Source organism: Corapipo altera, unplaced genomic scaffold (genome assembly GCF_003945725.1).
Source record: "Corapipo altera isolate COAL_440 unplaced genomic scaffold, ASM394572v1 53, whole genome shotgun sequence".
Classification (NCBI taxonomy): Eukaryota; Metazoa; Chordata; class Aves; order Passeriformes; family Pipridae; genus Corapipo; species Corapipo altera.
The window spans coordinates 1,010,010-1,033,000 of NW_020884900.1; the positions used below are offsets into that span (position 1 = coordinate 1,010,010).

The following is a 22,991-nucleotide window of genomic DNA, read 5'->3' on the forward strand; positions in this document are numbered from 1 at the left end:
TCTGCATTCAAACTTTTTTCATTCAAAGATTTGCTAACTAGTGTTTCTTTTTCTAGTTGTGATCCCTATTACTCATCAATATTATGTCTGTTTCTACTTACAGTCACTAATTCCTCTAACCTTTGAAAAAGAAAGTTGTTCATTCGTTAAACTTGCACTGTTACCTGAAGTGCGTAAGTTCATGTTTGGTTTGGGTTTCTCAGGATGAATTTTTTGATTAGCACAGAACCCTTACAGATTTAGATGCTGTAATAGCCCTTCACCCAGTGATGCTGTAAATGTGCGAGGAAATCCCTTAATCTGTTTTCAGTCTTTCCATGTTCTAATGTGAGATTATTTACCCATCAGAAAAGTGGTGCTAACTAAGTCCTGACTGGGAAAAATGCCTCTATGCTATTTCCACCTCTGTTGATCTGTTCCCATATATTTCATTATTGCTAACTTTTTGAGTTCAGCTACATTGTTACTGAATAAGATCATCTGTGCCTCTTAATATTCTCCTGTATTATTAATACTTGCATTGTATTTCTGCTTAAGCACTAATAATAGATTTCTTCATGTGTGGTGTTATTACTAACTTATAGTAGAATGTCTTACATTATATCTTCTTATATTAACGTATAGTAGAATCAAGAATGTTTGTTTACACAGTAAGTAAACATAAGTAACGTCAAATTAAGCTTTTACTTTTATGAAGCCTTTGCTAGGATAGAACTGCATTTGTTTTCCTAGTAAGGATTGATATAGTTCACATAATTTTTTCTTTACTATTTTTATGTCACTCCTTTATCTGACACAAGGCAAACATGGCTTCTCTTCCATTTCTGGCTTACATAACTGTGATTCTTCCACTAAAAAAGACTAAAATTTTTCAAAAGAATAAATGTTAGTGTAGTGGACAATGAATTCAGTTTGAACTTCAGAGACACATGGAATAGGAAATGTCTTTGAATAGGTTTGTCATGTCATCAGTGCCCCCGTGCCCAGGTTTTGTGCTCCTCCTTATTGGCCAGAGACCAGTTCTGTGAAAAAAGCTTCTGTTAAGGACATGACAACTGTGAAACTACTGAATCTCTTGATTTTTCACTGGCTCTGTGACCAGTACATTGTGCCTGAATTTTGTCTCTTCTTCCCCTTGCTGTTGTAGAGCATTATTTAAAATGCTGTTTTTAGAGCAGGGATCTTTCCTGGCAAAAAATACATGCCCATCATTTTCATTAATTGTTTTTCCTGTCCAGCTAAGACGTGAGAAGATTGACCTTGAAAATACTCTGGAACAGGAACAAGAAGCACTAGTGAATCGTCTCTGGAAGAGGATGGATAAACTTGAAGCAGAAAAACGGTTTGTCATGTTGCAGTACACTTGTTACTATGGGAGAGATTTTTAATACATAATGTTCTGGATTAAATATGTTTATCTCTGTCCCATAAGAGTTGTTTGATCTGTGAAACCCTGGAAGTTATAGCAGTTGTAAAGCTCCTTGTTTGCATGATAACACATAATTGATTGCTTAAAGTAGTTAAAGATAAATAGTATAAGAAATTACCTGGGAAAGCGTGAAGGAATTTACTAAATTATTTCAACTGCTCATAGCCTTTTTCTAAAGCTTCAAGTATGTGGTCAGCTTTAGTTTCGTAGTATTTTACTGTATTAGTTTTATGAAAGGCTCTGTTTTTTCCCTGTCTGTTCAAAGAAAACTTCAGGTTTTTCTCAGTGGTGTGCACCCATGTCATTGAGACTTCTCGCTGCTTCTTTAGTAGAAGTTAAGACAGGGACTCTTTATATTCCTGGGAAAGCTAAAATTAAAAGTATGTATGAAAGCAACCATCTCTTTAATGTCATAATATAAGAACTCTGTTTTGGGAGGGAGTAGGGCAGAATAATGATTAATAATGATTAATAGATTTTTTTTCCCCTACATATTTAAATACGTTTATGTTAGTGTGACTCCCTGAGTCTTGACTGGGGCCTCGAAAAACACCTGATCCTAAGTGAAGAGCAGGTTTTGTAGTTTTATTTTACAGAGCCCCACTCTGTGGAGGGTGCTCTGAAGAGCTATACGTGATATTCAGCAGTCGTAAATCCATAGCAGGATGAGCATTTGGTAGGATTTTTGCGTATATTAGATTTAAAGCCGCCTTCAAGGCAAACTGTTTCTGGTTTAATTTATCTCAGACTGTGTGGCTTCATACAAGGAGCCATGGTGGATCAGACCTTGCTTTAGCACACTTTGTATGGTCCATGTGAACACCACATCATGCAAAAAGTTGTGCTTGCATAGTGCTGTCCCTGCTCTTTGGGGCAGAGTTGGGTCTGGCCAGTCAACATGTTCCCAGTAAAGAACAGTTTCATGCCTTCAGGCTGAAAAATTCTTCCTGTGTTAACTCCAAAACCCATCATTTAGAACATATAATATCTACCATGTGCATATTTCATAAGAGAATTACATTACTCCTGAATTTACCATCAGTTATTTGAGGTATTTGAAACTACGACTATATGGAAAATCTTAATTCCTTGGAGATTAAACAAAAAAGGGAGTGGGAGACTGTTTGACTATCCTTCAGAAAATATTTGTGAAATTTTTTCTTTTAGTAGTGTTGAAATGCAGAAAAGCTTGTGTTTCACCATAGACATACTTTACTCATCATTAATCTTCACTGTGTGTTCTTTGTCTAAGAACTTAAATGTAAAAACTCAGATTTAACAAATTTGCTTATCAAAAATTTTTTCAATAGGTAGCACTTGAGTATAAAACTGAGATAACTCCATATAGTTGAGAATTTGTTTTTCCTGAACTGTATGCTGAAGTATTTAGAAATGTCAATGTCTGGATATTTTACCTTTTTTTATTTTGAATTACAAAAGAAAACAATATAAATCCTCCCAAATTTGCCAGTAGGTAAAATAAATCTTAAATACCTGTCAGAATCCTTGCAGTGGCTTTCTGAGGGATATAAGAGTTTTTTTCTTTTCATTAGAGTGGAAGGTAAGGTTTGAACTGTTTTTTCATATAGAATTTTGCAGGAGAAATTAGACCAGCCAGTGTCTGCTCCACCATCACCCAGAGACATATCAATGGAAATAGACTCTCCTGAAAATATGATGAGACATATCAGGTTTTTAAAGAATGAAGTGGAGAGGTTAAAGAAACAACTGAGGGCTGCACAGCTACAGCGTGAGTAAACAACTTGTTTCAAATCTCATAAAGTTTGTTTAATGTAAGATTTTTATATGTTCTTTCTTGAGTTTGAATTTAATCTAGAAGTGATAAAAAATAGAGCAAGTTTGGATTAAAACATTTTTACCCTGCCTTCCCAGAGAAGAGGCTGTGGCCCTGAGTACATGGGCTCAGCTGGCAGAAAGCTGCTTGCACTTTGCCATGAACTTTGTAATGCCAGTCCTTCATTCCTTCGTGCTGTATCTAAAATTTCTGTCTCATTTTTATCAGTTCTGCCTAGTTCCTAGTCAGTAGTGTTATATTGCAGTTGGTAAGCAGGTAGATACCTCACCACAGAGACAGAAAAATCTGTGTGAGTGCAGAACAAGCAACACTGTCCCCCTCTGGTGCGCTGATCTAGACAGGCCAACTGGGATATTTCAGCCTCCATTTAGAGAAATCCCTTGCCAGAGGCAGTGGCCTTCCTCTAAGACAGACATGATGGATCAGGAGTGCTCTTTTGCACAGACCTTGTGTGCAAGTTTGTGGTATTATTAATTTGTGGCTGTTAAAAGAAGATAAGGACAGCTAATCTTTGTACTTTCCAATTCTGCGCTGCAGCCTTCACTTACTGAAGTTCAGAACAAGAGCAAGGCCTTAGGTTTAAAGTACTCTGTGTACAAATCTAGCCTAATTAATTTTATTTCAAGTATCCTCTATTACTTCTAAGTACTTCCTTTTTGAATTACTGTGATTTAGAGTAAAAAAAATTGAAAGCATTTAAAGTCAAATTTTCACTGAAAATAAGATGTAGGTTTGAAAGTACTCTTTCCCTTTGTGAACAGGTTGAACAGTGCTGCAGTACAAACAACAGTGCTGATAGGAATGGTGGATGTGCCTGCAAGGCAGAAGATGAAACTGAAATAGTTTTCAGTTTGCTCTTTGCAATATGTGGTCATTAGAGATCCTCTGGTATTTTTCGTAAATATTTAATGAAATCTTCTTACTGAAGTCTGATATTTGTGTTGCATTTTTTATTTCTGAAGCACTTCTAGGAACTGGTTTGGTATAATAATATTTTAAAATAAGTGATACTGTTACATTTAGGAGTGGTATTTCCACAGAAGAGAGATAAATCTCATGTTGTTCATAGTTTGGGAACAGTCTTCTAAGAGAGGAATATTCTTTTCATTGAAGTGTGCTGCATAAAGAAGTGATCACAAAACATGATGAAACATTTTTAAATATCAAGGATTTAACTTTAAACTTGATCAAACATTACAAAATCTCACAAAATACGTGTGTCAAGTCTTCATCATTTGTTCCATTTTATATAAGTAATCTGTCACAATGCTTCGTAACTTTCCATAATTTGATTTTATCACTTTAAATAATCTGTTACCAGACGATTTAATTGATGTTTGCTGAACTTGTTTAGAATCAAAAATTCAAGTTGCCCTTTGATATAAAGAGTAAGCCTCTTGTTGACTTTTTATACTAAAATTTCTTCTATGTGTGGCAGGAACATCCCTTTAAATGTGGAATAGCATTATTTTAAGGGAGCAAGAATCAGTATTTCTTCTTAATGGTTTTAGTCACATTATTGTCTTCATGATGTTTTGTCCTTTCTTTTCAAATTCAGGACTTTTTTGTTGTTGTTTTTGTTTGTTTGTGGAGGTTTTTTTACGTTTTATTTCAAAAATTGCAGTCAAACAATAACTTGTTTTAGTAGTCACTGTTCTGAATTTGGCTTTGAGGTAATAACTTAGAGATGAAAATTTTGAGTGATCTATCCTGAGTAGTTCCTACACCCTCATCTTGAAGCATTGTCATAAAATTAAACGCACTGTGAAATTGAATTTTAATCAAATGTTAACAAAATTTTGAATTTCAGATTCCGAGAAGATGGCACAATATTTAGAAGAGGAGAGGCATATGAGAGAAGAAAACTTGAGGCTTCAAAGAAAATTACAGAGGGAAATGGAACGTAGGGAAGCACTGTGCAGACAACTGTCAGAGAGTGAATCCAGCTTAGAAATGGACGATGAAAGGTTTGTATCTTTTAGCCACCCAGATCTGGCATTGACTTATTTATCAATACTGCTTTTAGAATATTATAGAATAAGCATAAAAATAACCTGTATGTGAGTTTAATATAAATATCAAATTTCAACATAGTCCTGAAATATTTTCAGTAGAATTGTATCAAAGTTACGTAGAAATTACGTTAGTTTTAACAGTGAGGAAGAAATTATTTGTACATTATCAAAACACTTAATCTTCATGTATATTGAAATAAATACGGCTGTGGAGTTAAGAATCAGGATAATATGATCATAGTAACTCTGTTTTGCCCCTAACTTGGTAATTGGAAGGAATTCTGTGCGGTAGAAACAATATCCTTACATGGGCCTAATTCGTCCTTGATTTCTTTTTTTTTCTCTATTGCACACTGCTTGCTTGCACTGACCTTAGAGATAATCCTGACTTTTTGATGTTTTTTTACCATGCCTTTTAGTGTTTTCTCACCTCGTAGTCATATGACAGTGTTGTATCTTGAAAGAGGATTTTAAGTACATTTTGAATAAAACATTCTTATTTCTTATCAAATGCTCCTTATTTTGTTGTATTATTTTACATTGTTTTGGATTTATAGAGGTCCTTCAGAACAAATAAAAAATTTACCCTGTGCTGTTTATTCTTCTGATACTGAGAGATTCTTGGGTCATCAGTGTATTTGTTATAATTTACCAGAAACAAAGTACCAGATATTTTGTGTCAAGGAGTACCTTTAAAGTTCAAAGTAGTGTGTTCATTTTAATGAAATACTATGGCAACTTGGCATATATTGGATTAGCATCTGGTGTTAAGTTGTAGCAAATGCTATACGAATTAAATTGGTAGAAAGACAGGATTCTGGTGTTTGAATATTTTTTTTATTAGCCTGATATTTTCTTCCAGTATTTACAATGTAATGGAAGTACAGTAAGAATCTAAATCTGTGTGAATTACCAGTATTAATCTAAAATTGTAAAATACCCTCATAATGTTTTTTGTCAAGCACTTTTAGGTAGCAGTAACCTATAAAATGCAGGAAAATTTGATTAACTATTCTGTACTTTTAAGAAATTAATTGTCAAGTTGATTTTTGTGGTACTACAAAGGCTTGACAGAATAGCTCCAAAGCAGGTATTTGCAGTGTAAGTAATACAAAGCAAAAGGAAGGATGAGTCAGGCATCAGTGGTTAGTCTTGGAAGCACTGTGTATACTTGTGGAATTATGTGCAGTAATGATTTTAAAATGTAAGTTTTTGTCAACTTACACCTTCCTAAAAATGGTGGTGGTGGATCAAATATCCATTTTTTGAGTTGCATTCTGTTAGCCGATTATACTTATTGTTTGTAGATGGGGGTAGATGAAGATGCTATACTGACTGCAAAATACACAGCTCTCCCAAAACCTCTCCCTCCTGACTAGTGATAGCTTTGTTTTTTCAATCCTCCATCCTATTCTTCCCGAGACCAGGAAGTAAACTAATGGTGTGCTGCTGTTCCATATCACCTGATCCAGGTACTAGGATGACTTACAGAAAATTGCATTTGTGTAGAGTACAAGGTGATGAAGTCACAAAGAAGCTGCCCTGCTGTAACACATGCGCTTGTCTGCGTTGCAAGTTGCTGTGTGTCACAGAGGTAGCCCAGTCGGTTCAATTCCACCAACCTTGCCACTGGTAGCTCTTTAGAAAACTATGTGTAATTAAACCCTGATTTGTCAGTTTGTTAGTTTTGTGTTGTTCTCTATTGCAGCTACTTTTATTACCTGATCTACCCAAATTCAAACTGACTTCGATATCACTACAGTGTACTGCCTGTGCTAGGACATGTGGCTCAGTGACTGAATATTCTGGTTAGAAATCAGCAAGATGCAGTATCAAAACATGTTTCAAATAGGTTATGAACAGACCTCAAAGTAGTCGTTGTTGTGAGTTCCATCAGATAGGAGTATTTTTAATGCTGCTTCACGTTACTGGTTTTTTCCCCCATGATTTGGACATTTGGACATAAATGCAGCTCCTCAGAGTTTCTGAGAACACGGTGGTAGAAGGGAGTCAAGTAACAGTCAAAGGGCTGTTAGTTAGCTAATTTTGCCTGCTGCTTTGCTGTGTCCACTAAAGAAACACAGCTAAATCTAATATTATAAACCCAGGTGCACTGATTTGCAACCACATGTGGAGGAGAAGGTGAGCAGGGGAGCATCTAATCTAGACAGCAACTGAAAAATCTAGTTTGAGAGTGCATAAGCAACTCAACCTGAAAGCTACCAGCCTAGTGCTATGAAAAAAACCCAGAATTTCTTCTGAGAATTTCTTTATTGCAGTGGCAAAAGGCAGAAAGAGCAAATGGTTAAATGTTGAGACCAGAGGGATTCAAGTAGGAAACTGGGCATGTTTTAAGGATATGGCTGATCGACTGTTGGAACAAATTATTAGTACTTTAATGATTTTTTTCCCCCTTTTCATAATTTCAGATTAGTGCTGAATGTCTTTTTGGAAGATACACTCCAGCCAGACAAGCTATTGAGTTCAATGTAGAAATGATGTATAAAGTGCAAGACTGTAGTATAGGTCGGTTTGGATGACATGGTTTATATCTCTCACCTTAATATGTACTATTCTGATCATATGGAACTTATATGGTTTTAACTGCAAATGCCTTAGGATAAGTCCAGCTGTTTTCACTGGAAGTTAAGCCAGTATCAGCAATGACAAGAGCTCCTGTCATGACTTCCTAAAGGTGACTAGTCCTTCATTAATCTGATGTGATTCTTATGGGAATTGAAAAAAAATCACAGTGAAACATTTACAACGTGGCACATTTTAAAAGGTTTGATCTAATTATTCTTTGCCTTTTTTTGTTAGATATTTTAATGAGATGTCTGCACAAGGATTAAGACCTCGCACTGTGTCCAGTCCTATCCCTTATACACCCTCACCAAGTTCTAGCAGACCTATATCACCTGGTAAATATTTAACCCAGTTTCTAAAATTATTGTATGCATCACATAGTAACGTGCCCTATTAATATATTTAGGTCAGTAGCCTTTCAAAGCTAGTTTGGAGAAAAAATCCTGCATCATAAATGCAAGAATAGTTTTGCCTTAGGGGTCTCCTAGTGCAACATGTTTTGGGATGGTGAACAAATATTATATATTTCGGATTTGTGAACAGATGTTAAAGATCAGTGTAGCTGTCACACTTGAACTTTTATTTCTTTTTTGCTCTCATTTTCTCTCTTGCTTTTTTTTCCTCCCCCCCCCCCACCAAGTTGCCCAACAGGACACATAATTCAAATGGATTTCTAGGGTTTGATGATGAACTAGTAATGAGACTGCTGTTGCGTTCTGAATCAAAACTTCTTAGAGAAGTCTAGTCTTGAACATGTTGGGAAAAAGTCAGTTTTCATTTCTCTTTAGTAGAGAAATGGCTTTTGTACTGGTATTTTCTATTATTAAACAATAACTATAAAATTAAGAATTCTTGTCTCAGGTGCTTTGTATAATAGAGGCAAACAAACCTTTTCTGAGTTTCTAATTACTGAATGTAACTCAAAGGAAATGTATTTGTGTTACTAACACATTTATTGACTGAAATTTAAAAATCCCTTAAAATTGCACTTGGGCATTCATTAGATGTTGTTGGCTGTGGATGTTATATGGCAGTCACAAACTCACTTGTACATAATGAAGTGAATCTTGTGTGCCCTGCTTTCCCAGGTTCACCTTTAGAACCTGCCGGACAGGGTCCCACACTGCAGGCAAGTGAGATGTGCTCTGTATTGAAACATTCTGCAAGATAGGAATGAGACATTTTATTACACAGATCTGCTAGAACATATAAAATGTCTTTAAATTGTTTTAATTTTCAAGGTTAGCTTTAGTTTTTCAAAGGATTCTCAATGGTTTTCATCCAGGTGCTGTAAAAGGAGTGAGTGTGTGTGAAAACTGGCTGTGACCATAAGCTGTGCTTCAGTGTTAGAGAAGAGCTTTATGATTACGAGTTTTCGGGAAAATTTTGCTCTTCTGCAATGAGCCAAATCACTTGACTTTAAATGTTTTGCAATATATGTTACCAAGAAAGTGGCTTATCCATTTCCTGTAAGTGGGTGTACAGAAATACAGTCTTGCCAACAGCTGCTCTGGGATGACCACTGCGGGCGTTTGTGGTTATCCACATGCAGGCTGCATAATAATGCAGAGTTCCACTGCACACTGTGTCTGCAGGCCACACAGTGGTTAAAATTACAGCTGTGTGGGGGACAGACTAACTGGGAACTGACAGGCTTGCACTTGCACCTTTGATTACTTAGCAGTGCACCCTGTTTAGATGCTGGTGTGTCAGTGCAAGAGTACTCTGTTCCTACACTGGGACCGAAGCACATTCCTTGTTCCCTGTGGACTTCCCATCAATAGTTGATACAAGAGTGCAGTGTTCCAGTGGGAATTACATCCCACAGACAGGGGATGCTGAAACACAGTCTGAATCAGAGTTGAAAACAGCACAGCTGAAGTGGTAGTTTCTAACAGAGTTCACAAGTTTGGAAATTTTGGTAAATGTAAATGTTCCAGGCCAGCAGTTCTGCACAGGCAGCTGCATTACTCTCCTTTGCATCTGATAAATTAATATCCATAACCTGGAAGTTTCAGACTTCAGAAAAATAGAAGCAGCAATTTGTTAGAGAACTAATGAGATCAATAGGGAATTTCGTAGAGCTGTCTGGGATATATGAATGCAGTAATGGATGAAAACAAGTAGTTTTTGAGAGTACTTTGTATCCTAAGTAGTACAGTAAGACAATATCAAAAGCATCAGCACAGATTAATACAACAGTTGTATTTTGCATCAAGTAACTGTCTGACTTGGCATGTTTCATTTGGGAAATGATGTGCCCAAATGTGTGGAAACAATTTGTAACTGGTTAGAAATGCTATAATTTCATATGGATAACTGGTCAAGTTTAATGGTCAGATTCTGGCTCCTGATTCCCAGAGCCTTTTGTGCTTGGGATGCTAGTTTTGAGGACTCTTTGAAGCTGAGATACTGCTGAGATTTCTAGCACAGTGCATGGAACTTTGAAGACAGTGTAATTAATGCTACTCCTGGGCAGCTGGGGATTAGCTGGTCTAATTACCAGTTAGTCTTTAGTGAGGGTAAACTGTTTTAGGCTTTATAGCTGGGCTAGATAGAGATTTTGGGCCGCAGAGATGAGCTGCCTGTTTTCATATCTTTGTCTGCTGTGTAGACTTGCATTTGTAAAGCTTGTGGAGGTGGATTATCCCAAAGCAGTTCAAAATTGTTATGTTACAAAGGTTGACTTGAAGCATATATTTTACCTTTTATTTCTAAAAATATTGCCTTTTATTCTAAAAATTTACCTCTGACTTGCAACACATTGTCACCTCCCTGAATATTGTTTCTGTCCTTGTGCTTACAAAAATACTTAAATGCTCTACAGGCAATTAGATTGTGTAGTCAAAGCAGATTAATTTCGTTGTTACTCTGTAGTGGCAGTTATTCTATTGGAGTCACTCATAATTTGCACCAAACGTACATTGGGGATGTAACAGAATCAAACAGAATTAAAGGAAGCAAGAGGAGTGTTTGCTTATATGACTTTATTAGTGATCTGAGGCTTGTTCTGTTTCCTCCCCAAGATCTTGTCTCATCTGTTGTAGGGACAAACAGACACCTGCAGTCAGGGATGCTGGTGGGTGTTGGTCCATGCTGTAGCTGCTGTGGCACTGTTCTCAAGTGTGAGAACTGTTAAATCCAGTGCTGTGTTATAAAAGTTTGAGACCTTCAGAAATTTTTGTTGGTCATTATTCTCCAAAGTAGTTGCTTGTGTCTAATAGTAAACAGCTCAGAAAAGTCCTGTCTCCTACCTTAGTGATAGTTTTGTCAGAAAGCAGAAGCAAGCTAAAGGTTTTGGAAAATGTGCTCTCTTGATAAATACTCAAACTGTTCAGAACACTTCAAGGTCTGAACTTGAAGCATTTAGCAGTTGCTGTTTCTGTTTACCTTGGTTAGCTATATAAGTACTGTGCATTTTTATAACTGAGTTCTTACAGGAAGGAGATACTTAGCTGAAAGAATTAGATATTTACACTTCTGAATATTAGGCTTTCTTTAATGTGGATAAAATTAGTTATAATTTTAAATGTTAGTTGTTAGCCTAATCCAGCTAGTAACATTTCCCAGGATGTTTTAATTTCACACCCCCAAAGATCTTTAAAACACTGAGGAAAAAGAGGAGGAAGCCTCAGTGCAGATCTGGTATGCCAGATTTTTTTGTGGAATCTCATAGTGGCCCAGTGCTAGATGGCTGCTCCAGGCACAACCTCTCTGCTTCTTCAGACTGTATGTTATTCAGGCAGCCATCTCCTCTGTGGAGAAATGGAATGCTGGATGGAAATAATTGTGAACTAAGCTACTAGGGGAGCCTTACACCATTTATCTTAAGTGAAAAGTTATGTTTAACGTTGTGTAATGTGTGTTTGAAACATATGGTAGTATGCTACAGGAAAAGAAAATCATTTCACATCACGCTTTTCAGTATGATCAATATATCTTAGATGTCTAATCTGCAGGAGTTACCAGTTCTTAACCTATCATTAATTCAGAACCAAAAAATTTTAAAAACCCCCTCAGACTTTAGTTTTTAATAGGAAACAAGAATGTTGATGTTTCCTTGTTTTAACAATTTTAGGTCTGTCATATGCAAGTCACACAGTTGGTTTCACACCACCAACTTCATTGACTAGAGCTGGAATGTCTTACTACAATTCCCCAGGCCTTCATTTGCAACATATGGGACCATCCCATGGTATTACAGTAAGTATTTAAAATAGTAAATACTTATTACCAATATAGTTTGCTTTTTAAAAGTTATGATTGCTTGTCCTTAAGCTTTTTTATGAAACATTTGTGTAAATGTTTGTTTTTGTCTCCTTACTCCAAGATATCTATTGCTGCTTTCTTCAACCCTGATTTTCCTCTTCACCCCTCAGAAACTGATTCTTTTTGGAGAACCTTATTTTCTGCAAAAGAATAGGATGTGTTATCATCTTAAGGACAGTAATAGGTATCATCTTATGGATCAGCAGGCAGGGTGTGAAAAGTGATGTTCTAAGCTACTAAGCCTATCCCAGGAAGTAAAAACAATGCTTTCATTTTTCTCCTAGTCTCCACCATCTGACGGATGAGTCATCTGAGGTTGCTTCAAGCTCAGGTTTTCTTCAGGATGACACACAATGCTACCATCATGTCACTGTAACAGGCAGTTAACTCTTATTTTCTATTCTCATTGGCAAAGAAGAAAGTTAATATAAACATTTACTAGGGCGATTTCTCATATCTTTCAACTGAATTTATTTCCTTTTTACCTGCGATGTTTGGTGCATTTCTGCTTCATCATGTTTCTTCTAAATATTTGTGGAGTTTAATGAGCAAAAACAGAGCCTACATATTAACCATTTGGCAAAAGACCTTACAGTTGTTGTGTCAAGACCATTTTGATTTTTCTCAGCAGGTATGGTAGTATGTAAATATCGTTCAAGGTTTTTGCTTATACTTGTCATTCTCAGATGTGAAGTGGGTGTGCAAAGGTAATTGTTACAATTTCCTTGAGCAAAGGGGGGTGGGGATGCTATAATGGTGGGTAGAACAGGAAGGAAGCTGGAGCTCAGCAGGAAGGTAGAATCCTGGTCCGGGTTCAGCCAGTGGCTGTGTGTCGCATGAGTTAGTCACAGGAAGATCTTTATGTTTCTGGGAAACCTGGAAACTAATTTTATAAATAAGTTTTTCAAGAAACTTGTTCTGTTCAATGTCTATAAAAATACTGCTCTTTCCGAAATGTAAATGAATTGAGTCACTATGAAAAAGATCCATCTTCAGGACAAAACACTAATTGTTCTGAGAAAGGTGGTGATAAGTAGCTCTTGGCTTTGTCTCAGTACTGATGCCAGGTCCCTTCATATTATTAGATGTATGCAAATGCAATAAATGATAATAAGTGTTTCAGAGACAACAGTCAGTTGTCAAGAGTCCCTTGGCTTTTGCATAGAACATTAAACTATTGTACATAGTTGTGCAGAAAAATAGATACAATATACTTGATTTGACTAAATTGCAGTTTGATTCTTGACTCTTCATTTTTGATCTCCGTTACAGAATAAATTTGACTTTATCTGTAGTACATTTGGTATAGAACTGTAATCATGCTTCTCCCCAGAGCTGATCACCTGTGATTGATTATTAATTGTGGGTGGGTGGTTTGTCATGCCATGAGGTTCTTGGTTAATGCTCACTGGATTGGTAAGTAATGAGCATTTTTGTTTCAAAAGTGCAGAAGTTAGTTTTGTGCAGTGTAATTTATATTTTTACATTGCTAACATTTAAAGATGATCACCCTCCTCCTCCCACCCCCCCTGGTTTGTAAAGATAAAGTGGGTTTTAAATATTTGTGTTTAAATGTGCAAATTGCTGAAAATCTGTGGTTTCTGTTCAGGGGGTCTCTCTAACAACTGCTTCACTCATGCAGCTCAAAAAGTTGTAATCTTTTTTGTTTTCCAAAGAACAACTTGTTTTATGCTGTGGTCTTACTCCAGTGTGTGGGCTAAGAATCTTTCAGAGAGCTAGAGATTCTGGGCAGACTCTCTGATATTCAAAACATTTCCACCCACACTCAGGTACCACATAGTTGTACCTCATATGCCAGCAGCATAAAGTCAAAGGTTCATCAGCACCCGCTGGTTGGGCAGGCACAGCTGGGAGGTGCTGTGCCTGCAGCATCTCTCATTTCTTTTTAGGTTGCTGGTCATGATGGGTAAACATATCTTCAGGACATGACATGTCTTGTGTTCATTTCCTGCAAGCTGACAGGAAGGAATGCATGTTCTGTTCGATGTCAAGAGTACTTCCCCTTCCCTTTGCTACTCCATTTCAGAGGAACGTTTATTTTCTGTAAAAGTTGTATTGTGACTCTTGCAATGTTTTGAAATTTATTCTTCCCACATAATTGTTCTGATTTTTTTTTTTGTGAGATTTGGCTTTTTTTTTTTCCTTTGCCAAGATTAGAGGACTTGCACCTAACATTGTTCAGGAGTGTTGTTAAACATGATTTCAATATTTGTTCTGCAGAGGCCTTCACCACGAAGAAGTAACAGCCCTGACAAATTTAAACGTCCCACTCCTCCTCCTTCTCCAAACACGCAGACCCCAGTGCAGCCTCCTCCGCCACCACCTCCACCACCTGTGCAACCTTCGGTCCCGCCCGCAGCGTCGCAGGCAGCCAATTTTCAACATTCAGTGCATCCCTCCTCTCAGCCTTAGTGCATGTGCTCAGCAGTCTGTATGTCAGAAGTGGACTCATAACACGGAGCAGTTTACTAAAAGCCAAAGGCTTAACTTGGCATATTTGGATTTGACTTATTTGCACTGAGGTTATATAGGCTTCACTGTTAATTGTGTTGTAAACGTTTGTATAAAATGCAGCCAGTGTTGTGGGTCTACAACACTAACTTAACAAAGTTTTCCATCAGTGTTTACTTGAACTACATGTATGTCCATTCTCTGGCTGGAACATCTGCTACTCTGTTTGGTAATACGGCATTACGTCGTTTTGCTTGGCTCCAAAGCTTCATTTTCCTGGCTTTTAGGTTTGTAAAATTAAAGGGATACCTTTTTATATTTTTTCATGACAATTTGCAGAAAATGAAAGGCATGATGGGCTACATGATAAATTCTGAACTATTACAGTGTTTACCAAGCTTATGGAAAATCAGCACTATGTTTCAGTTATTTAAGATAACAGCTTCTAGTGCAAAAGTGAGTCAGACACCCTAATCAATGTCCAAGACACAAACTCTGTTGTGTTACATAGCAAATAAGCCTAATTCAGCACACAGGACACATCCATATTTCTCCTGTTTAAAAGCACCTCAAACGTATGGTACAGTCAGAATTTTACACTGAGGGAACTGGCTTGTTGGAGTCTGTGGAATGTACAATTCGTGGACCTTAAGATTTGATGATGTCACTTGACATCTACATTAACCTGTAAGCTGCCCATACTGTGTGAGCTGTCAAAATGACCTCGGTAAGTGTGGTCCTGCCCACAGGTTACTGATTGCTGATTCAAGTGTGCTCTTTGATTTTTTTTTTTTTTGCTGCAGAAGGCGATGTGATTGTAGAGAACAACTGATGATAATTTCTTTCTTGTTAAAATATATTAGTTGTGATTCCCCCGAAGCAAAGTTCCAACAGGTATTCTAAATGTTCAAAAGTCTGTTAGAAATAAGATGAACATAGAGGAATATATTGGCATAACAGCCAAAACATTGTATTGCTTGGTAGAAACAGAGTACAAGAAAGTAGCACAACATGGCACTAATGAATGCTTATTTAGCAGCCTAAGCCGGTACAATGTATAAAGAAATGTATTCTGGATACATTCTTTCCATTCATTTAGCACAAATAAATTGGTTTCACTTTGCAGTGGAACAAAGTGTCACTTCTTGATATTGACATCTTACTGGGTTACATTTTCCCTGAGGTTCCTGTTGAGTACTGAGGTTTATATATTATTGATAATTTTAAGTGGTTTACCTCATATATATGGATATGTGGGCCATGGAAAATGACAAGAGAATGTTTATTTTATGAGAATATGTATCTGGCTGTAATCAGAGCAGAACATGAGTAATTTATCTTTTGTTTACAAAAGTTTGTTTGACATGCCTAATGCTTTATTAAGGACATTTTTGAGAAGGAAGTACAGCATTCTGGTAGTATACTAACACTTGTACATATATTGTCATGTTTGCCGCTCACCTATTCAGTCAGGATTGCAAACTGAAAATCCTTATAAAATTAGTGCATTAAATCAAAGTAGTAAGTTAAAATAATGTTGTAAAATGTTCCGCTTAAGACAAAACTAGGATTTCTTCACTGTAGCTATGTAGTTTCAGCTCTGAGAGAATTTAGAGAAATGCATATATAGTCTATTACATTTCTTAAGCCAATATGGGATCAAGTGCATTATCAAATTACATTAATTACGGTAGTGATTCCGCAGTCAAGTGATTCTCAAGATTGTGGCAGACCTAAAATTTGACCAGGTGCTTCCATCTGAAAATAATTGACCATAGCAGATGCTCACCTTTTCATAGAGGAAACTCAGCTGTGAGCGTTCTAATTAAACAGAGCTCCTGAATCAGTGGTAGGATTGCATGTGAGAAGGTGATAGGCAGTCCGAGGTGGGACGAAGGTCAAGGTAGGATCGGTTTAGTTTGGCGCTTGTCCTTTTGTAAACATAAGACAAATAAAAAAAAAAACCAGTTTTTTTTTATGTAGGATTCCAGCTCAAGTATCACACTATTTGAAATGTGCCCTCCTTTCTGAAGTGCTTTGAGATTCTTGGCTCTATGGCTCTATGGAGTCCAAGCCCATGGTGATGGTAGTACAAATGTGGGCGGGAGGGGAAGAGCCTTTGACAGTGTTTTAAGATCTCAAAATGGAAAATTGCCTAAAATAATTTATGTTTGAAGCATATTCCAAAACTGAATTTGCATAACCCAAGTTCAGCTGCTGTTATAAAGTGTCTTAGTGAACTCTCCTTACTATTCCAGTGGGACTGTTACCAGAAGAAAGTAAAGAACTGACAAATGTGTACTGAATCTTGGAAGTGTAACAAGGCGCTTAATTGGCCTTATCGAACTAAGAACGTTGAACAAACATTTGCTTGCAATCAGAAGTGTTAAACTCTATTTGTAGACTTTTTGAATAAGATGAGAAATTGTGCACAACCATCTCCTAATAAATGTAAATGGATTTTCAGTTTCCCTTGTGAATTATAGTCATGAATTATGATTCCACAACTGTGATTTTATTGGATCTTGTATAGACTGGAGAAACTCACTTGACAGTGAGGTCCAGCTTACTCTGAGGGCTTGAGTGCTTGGTTTATCTCAGAAGCACCTGGGTGGGTTTCTGCTGTCCTTTTCCTCACTAATGCCTGTCAGTGGCACGCTGCATCCTCGCTAGTTGTGTAAGGCCACAGAAGCAATTTTAGCTGTGATGAGCATTTTGTGAGCCTACCCCTTTACAGCTAAAGATTAAAAAAATAAAATCTACCTTTTAGCTGTTTTAGCAGTGCTTTCCTCTGTGACAATCAAGCAGCTTTCTTTTTATATTTTCTCTCAAGGGGTCTGGCTTGCACACTGGAATGCAGCTGATACTCTGTAGAGTGTTAAGAGTGTGTTTTATCCACAGTTTGTTCCAGAGAAGTTCTTTGGAAGAAGAGGTGGGACTGTTCGCAGATAGTTTTCCAGCTAAAAGCCAGATAAAACTGTTTTAAATACATGTACTCTTTTGAGAGTATATTCCTGAGGGCAGAAAGTACTATCAGAGTTTTTCCAGAAGTTGTCAGTGCTTTTCTACTGACAATCACTGTACTGGAGCTGAACAGAATAGGATTCCTTTCCTGTAAAAATGTTTGCGTTTAGGAATCCAGCTGCCTGAGTGGAATCCTTGTGCACTTCAGCTGAATGCACAGCAGTCTTGGACGCATTGAAAACAAGAAAGCTTCCTGGGATCTGTGCAACTTGCACTGCTGCCAGGAGACCGTATAGACTCTGGATATTTTGTTAAAAAAATGGAAGCTGATCATGGAGACAAATAAAAGAGCCTTGAGTAGTTTGTCAGTCAAAGGAACACAGTCCTCTCATCCTCAGTATTGATTATTGCTTGCCTAGAGGATGCATCCAGGGACCTTGTTTAAGTTTTGTAGTGCTTTTTCTAATCCTCATGCTTAGTTTTACAAGCAGTACGAGTTCTAATACTGTTCAACTCTTTTGATGTTTCCTCTTTGTTTCAGTCATGGCAGTCCATTTCTTTTTGATCCTTGGGAGTCTACAGAGCATGGACTATGCAGAGCATATTTCTCCAGTTCAAGCCATCTCATAAGAAACCAGAAGCTTTATGGGTGTAAGCTATAAAATTATAATACATGCATATGTTACAGCAACCTCCTTGAGGGGAAAGATCTCTCCTCCTGAAGAGAGAGCAAACAGAGTCCCTAATTACCAAATGGACTGTATGCATAGAGACAATCTGGTTTCCTCAGTTCCCTGAGGAGCTGAATTCCTCTTTCAGCCCTCTTTTGGATTCAGATTAAAATTTTTAATATTTTAACTTTTTTTTTAATTTCCACATCTCACTGTAATAAATACTCAGGATATTTTCATGTTCCTTTTGGGTAATAACTATTAGTCCCAGTACAAACATAAGTTGAGTCATTGCCACTTTGTAGACAGGAGGAAGTCACTGAGTATGCCAGACTGTGGCCTTTACAATGCAGTCATAAAGAGGAGTGTGTGCTCATATAGTGATTTACTATTTTTTAAGCAGCTGGTGCTGGTTTTGGATTAGAGGTGTGTCCTGGGGAGGAGATAGACTGTGGAGTTTGGTGCTGCATTCCAAGCAGCTGCTACTTTAGGGAGAACAGTGCTTGTTCCTACTGAACTAGTTGGGCTGCAAAGAAAAGTACTACCTCATCTTTAGGTTGGGAGGATGTGACTGCAGGGTCAGGAGAAATGTAGCTGTGTTAGGTTTTGTTCTTCATGTGTTATCTGGATAGGAGTCTTTCCTCACTGGAAAGGGGCTTTGGAGGTTATACAGTTTTTGTAGGGAGAAGTGAGAAGGACAGATGGTTGAGGGTTGAGTTTGAGAAAACTGTGTGTCCCTGTAGTAAATTGCTGCTCAGAGTACTCTTTGTCTAGGCCTGTACTAAAACTACATTTTTGTGTGTGTGTGTGTGCGTGATTTCCTTTGAAAAAATGCTGTGTTGCTGTTTTTAAGTTTATGGCATTGCTATCTAATTTAAAAAAACCACCACCAACAATAACAAAAAAACCCACAAAAAGCAATTCCCCTTTCCACAGAAATATTGGAAGTAGTCTTCTATGTGCAAAGGTGGGTTTTCTCATGATATAACTTAATGCTGCATCTATGAACAGAGATGTTTTATTCTAGTGGTAAAACCTAAGCTGTCCGAGGCACTTTAGTTTGTGATTGCTGACTTTTGTTTTGGCAGGTGTTTCAGATGAAATCTAAGCCTCCTGTGGAGGAAGAAAAAAATCACCTGACAGCTGTAGACTGTTCCTTTCCTGCAGAAATACAGCAGTTTCCTCAAATGCAAGTAAAAGTGGAACAAGCATCCTTGAGCTTTTCTGAAGCTTGTATTTAATTTCAGTACCTTGGTACCTTGCTCTTGTATATTTAGAGAACCAGTGAAGCCTCATTATAGGTTGATTGGGTGTCTAGCTGGTTATTCCTATGTTTTTTCTGATCCTAGTGAAGGAAGCCTGTTCCAGTTTGGATCAAACAATGGCCAAAGTTCAGATTTGTTGAGCATGAATCCAAGTGATGACTTTAAGAGCATTACACTGTGTTGGTGTGGATCGGAGCTTATTGTAAGAACCTCAGATACAAAGAAGTTTGGGGTTTTTTTAGCAGGTTATATTCCTGTATTAGCTGTATTATTGCTTTTTTGTATATCTCAAGGTGTTTACATATATTTGTAATTGTTATGATGTGTCTGTAATCAAGCTCATCTGTGCCTTCATGCAGACTTCCAATAAACACTTGATTCTTTTGTATTTACTTGTATGGAAGAGTACCGGGTGGATGTATATTTCCTTCTCTGTCAGCCTGTCATCACTGGGAAAAGGAGGAAGAAAAATGAGAACTAGGAGTCACAGAAAGATACATGCTTGTCTTTGTTTTTGCTGTCTTTGATTCTAGTTGGGCCATTTCTAATGTTTTCACTTAAATGTCTGAATGTGGAACTTGGGGATTAACCTATTTGCATAATAAAGTTTGCATAGGAGGTGCTCCTCCTTTGGATTAAGTGAGTATTCAAAGTACAATGCATGCTTGACTCCATCAGTTTTCTGTCTTAGGAGAGTGTAGCTATATTTCTTGAGCTGTTTCTGTGGGGAAATTCCAGAGTACCTCTCTGAATTAAACATGTCTGTTTAACCTTTTACAGCAGCCTTCCACTGAGAGTTCAGGCTTTTTTTGCCACAGCAAGAACTGCAGCATCTTTTGGTCTTAGTAGGTCCACGTGTCTTGAGGGTTCTTTTCCTGGGGGATGTGGAGTGGGGTAGGAAAAGAACAGTTTCATCTTTTTTTCAGTTTTTCTAAGCTCACAGGAACAGAGATGTGTATTTGTGCAAAGTTATAGAAAAACATCCTACATGTTTTGAGTCAAAAGCAGTACATGGCAGTACAACTACTTTTCTAATCTGATACTAGGTGTAAGATGAAGAGAAGGCAAAAAATATTTCCTTGCCTATGCGAAGGGGTGTGCTGTATATTTTGTAGCTCAGAAAAGTATGCTTTTGCTATTCTTTTGTAGTAAGGTCATGGTATCTGGTGTCTACTTCAGCTTGATTGTCTTGTCATCAAACCTTATTGTTCAGTTCAGTCAAGTTCTACGATTGATGGATTCAGTAATTTCCTAGTGGAGATCTGTCTTAAGAATACACCATAATTCCTACTGTTTTGACATATTTTCTCAATGAAACTTTAAACAGTTATTGTATTTAATAATTTTAAAGCATGAACAAGTTTTAAACTTCAGATTGTATGCATTTGTGTAAATTCTGTGTGTATTTTGTTGTGCCATCCCTTGTGATATCTCTGGTTTTGTCACTTTTTTTATTGTGTGCATTCATTCATCAGCTTAGCACAGAGCTTACCTGTGTGGCTCAGTAGCTTTTCTAAGTATTCTTTGCTCTATCCGGGTGTTTTGCCAAGTTTCTGGGCTTAGATTTGAAAGTAGCACTTACTTATGCTTATCCTGTATTCCATGTCTGGAGTCTTGCTAAACTTGTGTCTGTCTTCTTGTTCAGGTGTCAGTCTGCCAGCTATCTCTGCTACAGCCTGCTCTGCTCTAGTCAGCCCAGGCCCCTGTGTGCAGTGGGAATTGTGCTCTTCCATTTTGACCTGTAAAATCCTTGTATTACGATGGCTTCACGTTCCTGGGCACCAGGAACGTAGCTGTATTTCAGTGAATGCTAACCCAGCTGATCCATGTCCCTCTCTGTCCCTAGAACACAGGCAGCATTTCTTAAAATGTCTTTACCCTCCTCTCTCCCCTGCTACAAGTGCTGAGCAGGCGGTTGTTCTGCCTGCCTCTGACTGCCAGAGCCAGTGGGTCTGTGAACTGGGTGAATGAGCCGTGTTGGTGCTGTCTTCATGCGTGTCCTTTGTTTTCTTTCTGACATTTGTCTGAACGGAAATGAGTCACTTGAATACTTTCAGAAGAGCAGATGAAAAGGGAAAGATGTGATTGGCTTATGTTCAGGTTGCCTTGTCCAGGTGATCTCCCCTTTAGATGGTTCTTTTGTATTTCTTCCAGTGCTTGTACCCCTTTATGAAGAAAAGCAAGTTCCCAGCATTGCAGGAGTTAACTTAGAAATCCTGGTAAACTGCTGAGAGTGGGAGAAAGAATGATGCATTGCAAAGCAAGCAATTTTAATAAACCTAATCCTTCCTGTATGTAAAGATGCTGGCTTGGATATCAGTGTGTTTCACATGCTTTTGAGGCCATTCCATACTTTTTGAAGTACACAGTATATCCATCCTTCAGCCCAGAAGCAAGAGGCAACTGAAGTCAGTCCTGCATTTCCCAAATGGAGACTGAAGGTACATATAGAGGCCATTAGTTCACTTGAACACAGCAAACAGTAAGTACAAGAACTGGGGAGACTGAGATGGGAACCTTGAGCCTCAGGGCTCTTAAATGAAAACCAACTGTGTGGCTTTGCTCCTGCTTGGAAAAGGCTCTGCTTGCTAACCAGTGAACAGTGGGTGATGCCTGCTGTGTCCTTTGGGTGATATGGAGTAAATGTTAGAATATTCACAATGAAGGGAAAAAACTGAAGCTAGACATGGCTTGTGTTTGCAGAATGGAACAAGATTAGTTCCAAATCCTGTATATTAGTGAAAATGCTGTACAGGATGTTCCCATACTTTTTTACTCTTAAGCCTTGAACAAACTCTAGCATGTGAATTTAATGAAACCAGAGCAGTGATGTGTGGGAGTCTCAAGTATCTGTGGTGTGACCATGTCCAGTCTTCCTAGTGAGGAGGGGAAATGTGATGTCTAATGGGACTTATTTAAACTTCACAGCATGAATACTTTTCTTTGCCATACTGGAGATGAGTTGGAGAAATTACAGGACCCTCATTTAACATCTCTGTTCAAGGGTTGCAGTGTGGTAGAGAGCACTTCCATAGCTTCAGATCACCTTTATAATATATTATAGGGAGTTTTGTTTTTCTCAGTCACAGTATGGAATGCATTTTTGGGGCTGAACTTCAGAAGTATACACTCCTACCTCCTCTCTCCCTCAGTCCCTGTAGTCACATTCTGGATTTTCTCCTGTCACTGAAGGCCCCCTTGTTCTGGTATGAAAAAGCAGTGTTGTGAGCTGGGCTCTTGCCATTCTGGATCTGAGAGCTTTTTGACAGTGCTGCATGAAACAGGCTGTAATTTCATAGTGAATCTTAACACTGTCTTGGCTGTCAACAGCAAAAAATAAATGGAGAAGAGGTCAAAAATGAGTGCTTTTATCTTTCTGCCTCAAGATGGGAATTTTAGGTCTGCTGTGACCTCTTTTTTTCTTTTTTTGCACTTTGTAAAAATCATCCTGATTTTTCTGTAGCTCTTGAACAGTGCTCTCTAATTCTGCTTGTTTTCTAACAA

The 22,991-nt window shown here is 37.7% G+C and overlaps 1 protein-coding gene across 1 annotated transcript in view; it reads left to right on the forward strand.

Moving 5' to 3' along the window:
- The window catches only part of CCDC6 (coiled-coil domain containing 6), a 53,226-nt gene extending 33,341 nt beyond the window's left edge, over positions 1 to 19,885 (forward strand). The window contains exons 6-11 of the mRNA XM_027649688.1: positions 1,239 to 1,342; positions 3,019 to 3,179; positions 5,056 to 5,212; positions 8,081 to 8,181; positions 11,925 to 12,049; positions 14,357 to 19,885. Coding sequence (XP_027505489.1) covers positions 1,239 to 1,342; positions 3,019 to 3,179; positions 5,056 to 5,212; positions 8,081 to 8,181; positions 11,925 to 12,049; positions 14,357 to 14,548 — 840 coding nt within the window. The 3' untranslated portion in view covers positions 14,549 to 19,885. The remainder of the gene's footprint in view (positions 1 to 1,238; positions 1,343 to 3,018; positions 3,180 to 5,055; positions 5,213 to 8,080; positions 8,182 to 11,924; positions 12,050 to 14,356) is intronic.
- The last annotated feature ends 3,106 nt before the right edge of the window (positions 19,886 to 22,991 follow it).